Below are 12,253 nucleotides of genomic sequence, written 5' to 3' on the forward strand. Positions count from 1 at the left end.
AAATAAATGAAATACAGTGTTAATAAACAAATGAAATACATCTGTTAAGAAAGATACAGAGCATAAGCTTTGACTTGAGATGTCCATGATGTTAAATGATGAAAGCAACTTACAGAACTATTATAGTTTGATCCCATTGTTTACACATATATAAATATGTAGGTGCACATGGCAATAATTACCTTAGGTTGTATTGGTGGGGACAGAGTTAGAGCAGGAGATTTGTAGCTATATGGTTTGAATATTTTAATAAAAACTTACATTTCTATCATAACTTTAAAAAATATACATCAGAAGAGGAAACAAAGAAAAGAATTATAGTCTAGTAGAAGAAGGGATGTAATGGCTATCCATCTTTGATATTGGGCTGCTGGGGATGGCTACACAGAGAGATACGTTATGGATAGAAGTATGAGTGTTTGTTTTTCTTTAATTTCCTTTTCTATAATATTGCTTTAATAAGTGCTATTTAATACCCCTATGTCCTTCTCATAATGGTCCTTGCTGCATTCAGAAAAAATGGTAATTTGATTTCCTACTAGTTCTTCCTGTTCTTTGTAATGTAGAAATTCTGGATCTGGGAGTAGGAGAGCCGAACCAGTCCAGCTTTATTTCAATTACAAGTGTCACATTTTTGTCCTAATTTATAAAAGCAGCACATCAGAGATCTCTTTAGTTTATTATTGTTTAAATCCTGTGGTCACATCACCCTAGGAAAGGTGAGTGATCTTGAGAGGTATAGGAACCTGACAAAGGCGTACCTAAACCACAGTGAGTCTGAACTGGGGGAAGGATGGGAAATAAAGGCTCATCTGATTGTCACCACTGTGCCTAGGTACTGAAGAAGATCTGGAATTCTATGTCCGAAAGTGTGGTGACATTCTTGGAGTAACCAGTAAACTACCAAAGGACCAACAAGATGCCAAACATATTCTTGAGCATATCTTCTTCCAAGTGGTGGAGTTCAAGAAATTGAACCAGGTAGAGTCTAGAAAGCCCACTGAAGTAGGAGCCCTTTCAGTGGTGGTATCTTTCCTAAACTGGACTTCTTAGGTTTTATGCCATCCATTCATTCTGCAAATACTCATTAAGTATCTATTAGGTAAACAAAACAGACAACAATCCCTGCACTTATAGAACTCATGTTCTAGCTGGAGGAGCTAGACAGTAGACATAAATATATAAGTAAATCATATAATATATAGTACAAGATGATGGCATTAAAAAGGTAGAACAGGGATCAAGTGTGCTGAATGTGGCAGTATTAAATAGGGAGGGTGGTTAGAGTAGGTCCCACTATAAAGTTGACATTGGAGCAAAACCTGAAAGTGTTGAGGGATTTCACCATGCCGATAGTTGGGAGACAAGTGTCCCACACAGAGGGAAGACCTGTGCAAAGACCCTCAGGCTGGGCTTTCCCTGCCTGGCATGTTTGAGGCATAACAGTGATGTCAGTGTGGGTAGAGACCTGGGAAAAGTATAGAGAAGCTGGCCACAAGGTCAGCACCTTATTGCAGAAATCATCTTTCTGGATTGAGGACCAAGGACTTTAAAATTATGTCTGGTCTTCATTTGGTCTATTCAACCAGTTGGTAAATGGGCATTTATATACTACTGATGGGAGAATAAATTTGTCTCACTTTTCTGGTGATCTGTTTTATAATATTTTTCAAAAGCCCTGAAAATGTAGGTACCTTTGACATAGTAATTCTAATCCTTAGCATTTGTCTTAATAGTATAATCCTAAATGTGTATAGATTTACCAACTAGGATGCTCAGTGTAGTACTGTTTTAATAGAAGAAAAATCTTCACCAGTAGGGAGCTGGTTAAGTACCTAGGGTGTAGCCATAACATTAAAAATGTTCAGAAGAATGTTTAAGGACTTGGGAAGACATTCAGGATATAGTAAGTGGGGTTGCAGGGGCAAGAGCTATAAAACAGTGTAAGGGTCCATTTTCATATATATATGTGTATGTACATACATACCATATATGCCATTCAGTCATTCCACATACATACATACATGCTTAGGATTTTAGATGCTGAGTGGAAAGGTTAGATACTCTACTGGCAGGGGCTGGCTCTGCTGGATACTCATAGTGCTAGATGTTGGGGGCATTGGAGTGAACAAGATGGATGTAGCCTTTGCTGTCTCTTTCTGAGCCACGTTCTGTAGGGGGGACAGGAATATTATAGGGCAGTTGCAGTGCTCAAGATAAAGTGCCATCAAGGGAACCCAGAAGGGAGTTGATGTAACTGCTGGGGCACTGAAATGTGGGATGGGGCTCAGGTACGTTCTCAGTACTTACCTTACTGGCAAGGCAGAGACCCCCCAGTCCAAGGTAAGAAGTCTTCTGTGGTCTTTGCATTGGTGCCTTCAACTGTATTTGCTCCCTACTCCTTGTGGTGGATGGTGGGCAGTAGTCAAAAGCCCTGTCCTTAGAGTGAAAACTTGGATCCTTCAGCTGGATCCAGCCTTCAAGCCAGAGATTACTTACGTGTCCCAATTAATGATGATTCAGAATCTTAATCACAGTGCAAAACACCAGAGTTCACATCTCATGCTTTGTACTGAAATACTAAAATTCTATCTTATTCTCTCATCCAGGAACATGACATTGATACAAGTGAACCAGCATTCCAGAACAATTTCTGAGAATCATGCCTCTTGAAGCATCTTCTGCCTAATTCTCTTTGTAAACTATTTTTGAATTGTTTTTCAAATCCTTACAAAATTGTCTATATACTCTTTACCCCGAGTTATAGGCCTGTGCATCTCCTGTAGTGACTACATAGGTATAACATGTCTAAAAAGATCCTTATGTAAGATATGTTCCATTTTTTAAATTAAATCTGACTGAACCTGTACTTTTATAATTTGAGTCTTGCATTGAAGTCTTTACTTCAGACTCTAGTTCTGAATTTGAGTCTCCTTTATCAAAGGCATAAATGTCAAGCTTATGAATATTGTTGAGCTTTTGGACTAGCTCAGAAGGATGTAAAACAAACTTAACCCAGTATGTTTGCCCATGTGCCTAATGAAAATGGTAAAATAGTAGATCGATACCTTCCTTACATGGATGACTCACCTCTTCATCTCCCAGCTGTCCACAGGACACAACCATTTGGAGGCTGTCGGCTCTACCCACACTTTGTCACCCTCCTCTGAGCTCCTGAAGCACTGAATTCTGTCATCATTTTGGGTTATAATGTGATCATCTGTCCAAGGACAATGGGAGACTGTACCTGCGTGAATGTCTGGCAGCTGAGGTGGATATGTATAGCAGTCTACTGGATATACTGGGAATCAGCTTTGGGGAACCCTGAAAGCCAGATAGAAGATTGCAGAACTACTGCCGGTGTGTAAGGGATGCAATGCAGTGGAAACAGCTTAGCTTGTGGGTTCTATAAAGATGGGAACTATGGAAGGAAGACCATGAGAGGGTGTGATATAACCCCAAGAGGAAGTAATGAGGATGTGAACTAAAGTGCTGTTGTAGGAAAGGTGGCATTTAAAAATTTTTTTTCGAAATTTATTAGAGAGCGGGGGGGAGCAGGGGAAGAGGTAAAGGGAGAGAGAAAGAAAGAATCCCAAGCAGACTTTGAACTGAGCACGAGCCTGACTGGGGCTCACAATCCTGAGATCATGACCTGCTGAAATCAAGTCAGACACCGGAGTCACCCAGGTGCCTGGAAAGGTGGCATTCTGATAGATTTGGTACAATGATTGAGGGTCAGATAGGCAAGATTTTGAGCCTAATATCCTGGGAAGCAATAGAGCTACTGGAAGATGGGGATTCTGAGGGGCGAGCTGTTTTGGAGCATACAAGGTCCAGTTGAGATGATGGCCATCATACCAGTGGAAATAACCAGTAAATAGAAATTTCTGAGGTTTAGAAGAGAGATCCAGTCTCAAGATCTTAGTTCATATGCAGTTGGTAATTGAAGTCATGAGAATAGTCTATCAAGGAATTAATACTTTTAGAAATTTAAAAATCGGGGAACCCTGGGTGGCTCAGAGGTTTAGCGCCTGCATTCAGCCCAGGGCGTGATCCTGGAGTCCCGGGATCGAGTCCCACGTCAGGCTCCTGGCATGGAGCCTGCTTCTCCCTCCTCCTGTGTCTCTGCCTCTCTCTCTCTCTCTCTCTCTCTCTCTCTCTGTCTATCATAAACAAATAAATAAATCTTAAAAAAAAAAAAAAGAAATTTAAAAATCTTGGGAAAAAAGGCTCACATCCTGAATTTCAAACGATTTATTCATGTGAAAGCTCTGTTCACAGGTTTCCATTCTTTCACACACTCAAGCCCTAGTGTAGGGCTTATTCAAAGTAGCCAACCCAGGGGATCCCAAGGTGGCTCGGTGGTTTAGCACCTGCCTTTGGCCCAGGGTGTGATCCTGGAGTCCTGGGATTGAGTCCCGCGTCGGGCTCCCAGCATGGAGCCTGCTTCTTCCTCTGCCTGTGTCTCTGCCTCTCTCTCTCTATCATGAATAAAAAAATAAAAAATAAAAAAAAATAAAAGTAGTCTAGCCAGAGCCATCTTGGGGGAAGGGGGAAACCACTTTGTTCAGAGGGCAGAATTTGAAGGCCTGCTGAAAGAAGACCAGTTATAGAACAACAGGAGTGTTGTGACATGGAATACATTCCAAAATGTATACTCAACAATTATCTTCCAGCCCATATCCTTTTCTCTTAAACTGTGGGTTTGATGCTCCTGCTCTTGAGAGGTAAGGTCTCTGTTCCTTCCCTCTGAATTTGGCACTATAGTGGAAATGACACTATGTGACTTCTGAAGCTAGTTCATAAAAGGTTATATAGCTTTTGCCTGGTTCTCTTGGGACATTCACCTTTAGAGCCACAAGCCAACAATGCAAGAAGTCTGAGGCCACTAGGACAGACTGTGATAGGCCATGTTTAGGTGTTCTGACCAACAGCTAGAGGTCCCAACTTATACAAGCATCACCTGCTAAACATGTGAGTGAAGACACTTCCAAATGATTCTTGTCCCCAGCAAGTCACTCCTAGCCTTTAAGTTGTCCCAGCTGAGGCCCCAGACATCATGGAGCAGTTAAGCTGTCCCTGCACCTTTCTTAATCCCTGACCCACAGAATGCACAAACATGAATTTTAAGCCACTAATTTGGAAGAGTTATGCAGCAGTAGATGACTAAAACACATACCTGAAATTTTAGAAAGAACTTTTTTTTTTTTTTTTTTAAGATATCTTTATTTATTCATGAGAGACAGCAAGAGAAGCAGGCTCCCTGCAAGGAGCCTGATGTGGGACTTGATGCCAGGACCCCGGGATCATGCCCTGGGCCAAAGGCAGACACTCAACTGCTGAGGCACCCAGGCGACCCTAAGAAGAACTTTTTGGATCTGAATCTAATCCAACTTCATTTCCTGAAAGGGACAGAGGCCCAGAGAGACCTAGGAGCAGAGGAATACTGACGGCCTACCTACTAATCTGGAGCTATTCCCATTAAACTGACTGGAGAAAGTGCTTTGAAAGGGGGCAAAGCCTGTCATGCCATGGATCATGTGGCTTTTTCCCTTTATCTATGGATGACTTATGGCAAGGATGCAGGTTTTTCCCCGATTTCTTATGGAAAATTTGAAACGTTAAAAAAATTAACAGATTACCATATATGCTTTATATGTGTGTATAGTTTACTGAATACTTCAGTGTTGAATTTCAGACATTACATACTTTCTTATATACCTTATCATACCATTATATTATAGAACTATAATATACCATTATCCCACCTTATTCACAATATAAGATAATGCTTATTCAGACGTTCCCTAATTGTCCCCAAAATGTGTTTTATAGATGTTTTTTCAAGTCAGAAGCCAGTGATAGTTCTCACATTGGACTTGTCTTTTTTTCAGGCTCTTTAATTTTTTTAAAGATTTTATTTATTCATGAGACACACACAGAGAGAGAGAGAGAGAGAGAGAGAGAGAGAGGCAGAGGGAGAAACAGGCTCCATGCTGGGAGCCTGACGTGGGACTGGATCCTGGGACTCCAGTATCACGCCCTGGGCTGAAGGCAGGTGCTAAACCCCTGAGCCACGCAGGGATCCCTTTTTTAGTCTCTTTAAATCCCAAACAGTCTCCCTGTCCCCCCCCCCCCCTTTTTTTAATGACTTTTTTTTGACAACTAAATTAGGTGTCCCACATTCTGGTTATTTTGATGATTTCATTATGGTGTCTATTATCCCATTATCTTTCCTTCAAATGCAAAGTTTGGTTTAAAGGCTTGACTAGCTTTGAATTAGACATTTTTGGCAAGAATATCTTCTAGCTGATGCTGTGTATGTTAGACTGGTCCTCTATTAATGCCAGTTCAATAGACTGGTTAAGGTAGTGAGCAGGGGTGTTTTTAAATTCAAACATGAAAAGTTAACAGACTTGAACAAGGATTTCAACTTCACTCTTAAAACACACTCAGAAAGTGATGGTTATCAGCCCTGTTAATAGCGTAAAAACAACTGCTGGAGGTTTTATTTGTTGAACTCCAATAGGTCTCTGATCAGAGAAACAGGAGTGTCCACGCGAAGAGGAGGTGATACACGGAGGAAGGGGAGACAGTGTTGTTGGGAACGAGGGTCTCTGCTCTCCCTAAGACCAAGAGGGAAAATTGGTGGTTCTTAGGATTCACACATCTACGATGTGGCTTTTGCTAAACTATTTGTTTATAAAACCAAATATGAGAGGTTTTACTCAAACTCCGTGCCCTAATGAAATTTTAAAAATTAAGTAAAAATCCAAGTAGTACGGAACCGAGGGATGTTGAAAAGAATCCCACCAGCCACTTCGGCCACTCAGCTCCCCTTTCTAAGACCAATGTTCAAATTTCTCCCACAGGCTTCAACAGGAAGAAATATCTTCAAAGAGAGTAACAAATCTTGCTGATCCCAGGTTTTGCCACGCGGCCCACCACCTTACCCTGGCGCCCGGCTCCCGCAGCTCACGAGGTAATCGGGAGAGAAAGGAACTTCTTGGAGTCGCAAATGGCTACAAGCTGCGCGAAGGGCTCCCGCAGCGTCGGGCCGGGCCGCCCCCCCACCTCCCTGGCCCCTCTCCGGCCCTGGCCTTTCCCTTCAGCCGTGGGAAGCCTCCCGGCGACGACACCCCCGACTGCGCGGCGCCCGCGGGACCGCGCGCGACGTACGAGCGCGTGGCAAGGCCGCCGGGCTCCAGGCCTCCGAGCGCAGGCGCCCCTGCTGACGTCAGGCGGCGCGACTCCCGCCATGCTCCGCGCGGCGCCGGAGACGGGGCGCGCGCCGGGTGGTCCGGCGGCCCGGACTACCCCGAGGGCGCCTGGAGGCCGGCCGCGACCCTCGCTCCGGTTCACAGCGGCGGCCACGGACTGCCAGCTGCACTCCAAAGGCTAACTTTTCCTCCGTCTTCGCAGAAAAGGGCGGTAATGGCGCCGCACGCCCTGCGCGGCCGCGGGGCCTGGCCGGGCTGTGGAGGTGGTCTCCACCGCCGCGGGACAAGGTTTCGGCGTCCCTGCGAGTCGTCCCCGGCTCGGTTCCCGGACAAGTGGCCGCACTGCCAAAGAAAGCTAAGCTCGTGAGAGCGGATGCCCTGGAGGCCCAGGGCGGAGGTCAGGGTGTGGGCTGGCCGCGGCGCAGGCATCAAGCCGCCCGGGCCTCTGGCGCTCATCTCCGAGGCTCCTCCCCTTACAGGAACGCCGGAAACTTGCATTAGGTGGTTCCTAACGGTACGGGAGAGCTTGGTCCTGGTCTCGGGGAGTCGAAGCGTGGATGTCGTGCGCACAGGAGACTGTAAAGCGGTATTTATTAAGCAAAGATGCAGGGAAAGCTCAGAGGTGAGAGGGGCCCCGACAGGGTTGCCACTGAGGGCTTGTAGGGTTGGTCTTTTGTTGAAAGCCCGCCAGGGAGCCCAGATCCCTTTAAAAAAATTTATTTATTTATTTATTTATTTATTTATTTATTTATTTATTTATTTATTTATAAATAAAAATATTTTGTTTATTTATTCATGAGACACACGGAGAGAGAGGCAGAGACACAGGCAGAGGGAGAAGCCCGCCCCACGCAGGGAGCCCGACGCGGGACTCCATCCCAGGACCCCGGGATCACGCCCTGGGCTGAAGGCAGGAGCTAAACCTCTGAGCCACCCGGGCTGCCCCCAAATCCTTTCAATATTAATCTATTGATACCATCATTAAGTAAGGACCCGTGATAACATCTTTAATGGGCTTACTTCCTTTCTCGGGTCCAGTAATTCCTTGTTAGTCACAAGGAACTTTGTTACAACAAGACCCCACTTCTGGCACCTGGGACAGGATGGTCTGGTTTATTTATCTCTGGTTTACTTTCATCTCCACATTTTCGGGATTTTTGTGAGCCTAGTTCCATGGCCCCCTGCCTAGCCTCATTTGTCCCTAACTCCCTAAGAGACCGAATTCTGGACCTATGTAGTTGCATAAAGGAGGACACAGCAGGGGCTGGCATGATCTGGACAAACCCAGGCAGATCATGTTGAGTTGGTTCCCCTCTTTTCTGGTCAGTAACCCCATACCCCTCCCTGTGATCAAAGAGGGACCCTTAGAATATTACAAATAGAACATTATCATTCATTCCCCCATAATTCCTCTTGTCCCTTTGTAATCCTTTCTCTGCAACCATTTTTTGCTTTTATTGGTTCTTTTATGCAATTTTTACAATTGTATGTAAATGACATCATACGGTATCTACTCAGACATAATTATTTTGAGATTCATATTGTATCAGCAGTTGCTTTTTATTGTTTGGTAGTATTCCACTGTATGGTTATATTTATTTTATAATTATCATTTGTTTATTCGGTCATCTGTTGATGGACATTTGGGTTGTTTCCATTTTGGGCCTATTACAAATAAAACTATGCAAAACTCGTGTGAACATATGCGCTCATTTTTCTTGGCTCCGTGTGACTGGATGGTTTTAATTTGCATTTCCCTGATGACATGGTATTGAGCATCTTTTTATGTGTTGCCCCTGGATATATTTTGGAGGTAGAGTTTTGAGGGTAGAGCCGATACGATTTGCAGAAAGATCCGGTAAGTGATGTGAGAGAAGACTCAAAAATGACTGCAACTCTGGCCAATCCCTGAGGACTTAACAATATTGCTTCTTCCTAGCATGCACTGGCTGTTCCCTCTGCCTGAAGTGTTACTCCCCTTATTGGCTACCTTGCAAATTCCCAAATCACCAAAGTCTGAATAACCTTTATTGTGGGCATCCACAGTGTGCAGTTTGTCTTTACCTTTATAGATTTAATTTTCTGTTCACTCATTTCCCTATTAGCTGATGGGCTTTTGGAGAGTTTTTGTCCATGCAACTCCTCTACCTATCAAGTAGTTCACGTGGAGAAGGGTGGAGGTTTCCTTCTGGGGTTGTGTTTCATAGCCTCAGGGACAAGAAGACAGCAGTCGTCTCTGCCTTAAGGCAGGCCTGCTCAGGCCACCCAATTAAACTCTGTTTAAATATCCCGCTGGCTGTTGAGCTGGCCCTGGATTAGGACACACCCAAGGTCATTCTCTTCCTTTGTGTCCCTTACAAATTTTAAGTCCTCCCAGTAGAATGACTTAAGGCTGGGGCACTGGGTAAAGTCTAGAATAACGGGATGGGGTCTTTATTCTTTTCAAGGTAGTTTCCTCTTAAGACAGGGGCCCCTTGTCCCTGCCTTCTTAGTAGCCTTCATTATTAATGTAACACAACTAAAACTAAAGTAGTACTTCCTATGGGCTAGGAATTATTCTCAATGGTTTACACATATTTATTTAATCCCACAACCACCCTACGAAGTAGGTGGGTGTAGTGATTAAGAGCATAGGCTCTCGGGCGCCTGGGTGGCTCAGTTGGTTAAGCTCTGCCTTTGGCTCAGGTCATGATCCCAGGATTCTGGGATGGAGCCCTGTGAGCGAGTCTGCTTCTCTCTCTGCCCCTCTCCCTCTGCTATTTGCTCCCTGCTTGTGCTTGCTTCCTCTCTCTTTCTCTTAAAATAAATATAAAATCTCTAAAAAATACAGACTAGGGGTGCCTGCCTGGGTGGCTCGGTGGTTGAGCATCTGCCTTTGGCTCCAGTGGTAATCCTGGGGTCCTGGGATTGAGGGAGCCAAAGGTCCCAGAGGGAGCCTGCTTCTCCCTCTGCCTATGTCAATGCCTCTCTCTGTGTCTCTCATGAATAAATAAATAAAGTCTTTAAAAACCTAAAAGGTATAGACTCAAACTAGATAGCCTACGCTCAGGTTTGAATCCCTGCTTTGCCATTTGCCTGGAGTAGTATGGGTAAGGGGAAGGGAGAGAGCTGGTCTCTCATTATCAGCATTTGCCAAAAGAGGATCATACTAATAGTACCTCACAGTGTTGTGATGAGGAGTAAGTGAATTAAAATGATGTATAAAGCCTACAGAGGGCAGCCCCGGTGGTGCAGCAGTTTAGCACCACCTGCAGCCCGGGGTGTGATCCTGGAGATCTGGGATCGAGTCCCGCATCCGGTTCCCTGCATGGAGCCTGCTTCTCCCTCTGCCTGTGTCTCTGCCTCTCTCTCTCTCTCTCTCTGTCTCAATAAATAAATAAAATCTTAAAAAAAAAAAGCCTACAGAATAGTGGCTGGCGCATAATAAAAGCTAAGTTTTTGATAAATCTTTTTCTAGTTTTTACCTATGAGGAGATAGGCATAGAGAGGTAATTTACCTAAGATCACACAACTAGTAAATGCTGGGGCTGGGAATCATAACCCCAGGAAGTCAGGCTTCAGAGCCTGCACTCTTAAATATCACGCTCTAGCAATGAAGAAGGGATGTCCACATGAATTACTTTATGAAGGAAGTGGGTGGGGGGGGGAAGACCTGAATTAACTGATGTGGAAGTTTCTTGCACTTAAGATGTCAGTGTTCCTTTTGCTGTGGTAAATGGAAGTTTGCAGCAGACGGCTAGTCTGTCCCCAGGTGATCAGGAAGGTGGCTTCCTCTTCAGATTTCAGGAAGGGGTATCTAAGATCCAAGCAGGGACTAAGAGGCTGGGATTCAACCACACTTCCCCAGGCACCTGTCTTGCAGTTCATACTTTCAGCACTCCTCCCTAGGGGGGCCTCCTGTGACATGACTCTTGGGAGGCACTTGGCAAGTGGAAACTTAAAATGGAAAATCCTTGCTAGGCCTCTAGGAGTTTAAACATGTGGACAGAGCAGCCAGGGTGGCTCAGCGGTTCAGCGCCGCCTTCAGCCCAGGGTGTGATCCCAGAGTCCTAGGATCGAATCCCACGTCGGGCTCCCTGCATGGAGCCTGCTTCTCCCTCTGCCTGTGTCTCTGCCTCTCTATCTCTCTCTCTCTGTCTGTCAAGAGTAAATAAAAATCTTAAAAAAAAAAAATAAACACGTGGACAATTCTGGGCCTTGGGGGCGCTCCACAGTGAGTGGAGCGGCCACTTGGACCTCAGCGTGCCCATAGTTCAGAGAGGAAAACGAGCAGTCCAGGAGCAGCAAGCAGGTCAGCAGACTGAGCAAGTCAAGTCGTGGCCAGGGAGATTGGAATTCGGTGGGAGGGGTTGGGAAGCTTTCCGGGCCAGGTAATGGCCCACGCGAAGGCAAGGAGGCTAGCTAGTTTCGTTTGACTAGGGGCAGGGTGGGGGTGGGGGTGGGGGTGGGGGTGGGGGTGGGGGTGGATCTGCTGAATCCTATAAACCTGATTATGGAGTATATTACCCTGAGGGAGAAAAGAGAGGTCATAAGTTCTGGAGAGGAAAGACCCGATTCGCATTTTAGGAAGCTCACTGGGGCTGCCTGCCGAGGGTTGAACCGTAGAATTCGAGTCCGGAGAGGAAGCAGGGAGACACAGCTCTGGTCTATAGGGTAGGGGCCCAGTTTAGGGTGTGGGCTGTAGGGACGGAGGAGCGGCTTGGAGCGGCTTGGAGCGGCGTGGGGGCTTTTGCATGCACAGGCGGCTTCCCCGCCTGAGTCTCCCGTCCCTGTGTCTCACTCTTTCCTCAGTCTTTGCTGGGTGGGCAACTCCTGGGCCGCCCGGACCCGCACTTGGCTGGCCTGGGTCGGGCTCAGTCAAATGGCGGGCGGTTCAACTCGGTAAGTCCCCGAACCAGTCGCAGCCACCGCGGACCCGCGCGGCTTCAGGATTCCGGGCCACCGCCGCTCCCGCCGGTCCCCAGGCCCCGCCCCCGCGCCCGGCCCGCAGGCCCCGCCCCCCGCCCGCAGGCCCCGCCCCCGCGCACGTCCGC

General features: G+C 46.0%; 2 protein-coding genes and 1 long non-coding RNA gene across 11 annotated transcripts in view; 2 read left to right on the plus strand and 1 right to left on the minus strand.

Annotated features, from left to right (window-relative positions):
• The window catches only part of IFT52 (intraflagellar transport 52), a 38,795-nt gene extending 35,917 nt beyond the window's left edge, over positions 1-2,878 (plus strand). For all 4 annotated transcript variants that reach the window (XM_072801092.1, XM_072801093.1, XM_072801091.1 and 1 more), the window contains 2 exons: positions 836-981; positions 2,610-2,878. In XM_072801092.1, the coding sequence (XP_072657193.1) occupies positions 836-981; positions 2,610-2,657 (194 nt within the window). In that variant the 3' untranslated portion in view covers positions 2,658-2,878. The remainder of the gene's footprint in view (positions 1-835; positions 982-2,609) is intronic.
• Positions 2,879-5,648: 2,770 nt separating this feature from the next.
• LOC140618491 (uncharacterized) lies at positions 5,649-8,914 on the minus strand. Its single transcript, XR_012018618.1, has 2 exons — positions 6,954-8,914; positions 5,649-6,626 (listed from the first exon to the last, which is right to left on the minus strand). It is a non-coding gene; the product is annotated as an uncharacterized lncRNA (long non-coding RNA).
• Positions 7,273-12,253, plus strand: part of MYBL2 (MYB proto-oncogene like 2) — a 43,340-nt gene continuing 38,359 nt past the window's right edge. Inside the window, exon 1 of one of the 6 annotated variants that reach the window (XM_072801089.1) lies at positions 7,273-7,842. In XM_072801089.1, the coding sequence (XP_072657190.1) occupies positions 7,778-7,842 (65 nt within the window). In that variant the 5' untranslated portion in view covers positions 7,273-7,777. The remainder of the gene's footprint in view (positions 7,843-12,253) is intronic. The other 5 variants (XM_072801082.1, XM_072801088.1, XM_072801081.1 and 2 more) reach the window with 5 other exon arrangements.

The sequence above is a fragment of the Canis lupus genome, chromosome 26, assembly GCF_048164855.1.
Source record: "Canis lupus baileyi chromosome 26, mCanLup2.hap1, whole genome shotgun sequence".
NCBI lineage: Eukaryota > Metazoa > Chordata > Mammalia > Carnivora > Canidae > Canis > Canis lupus.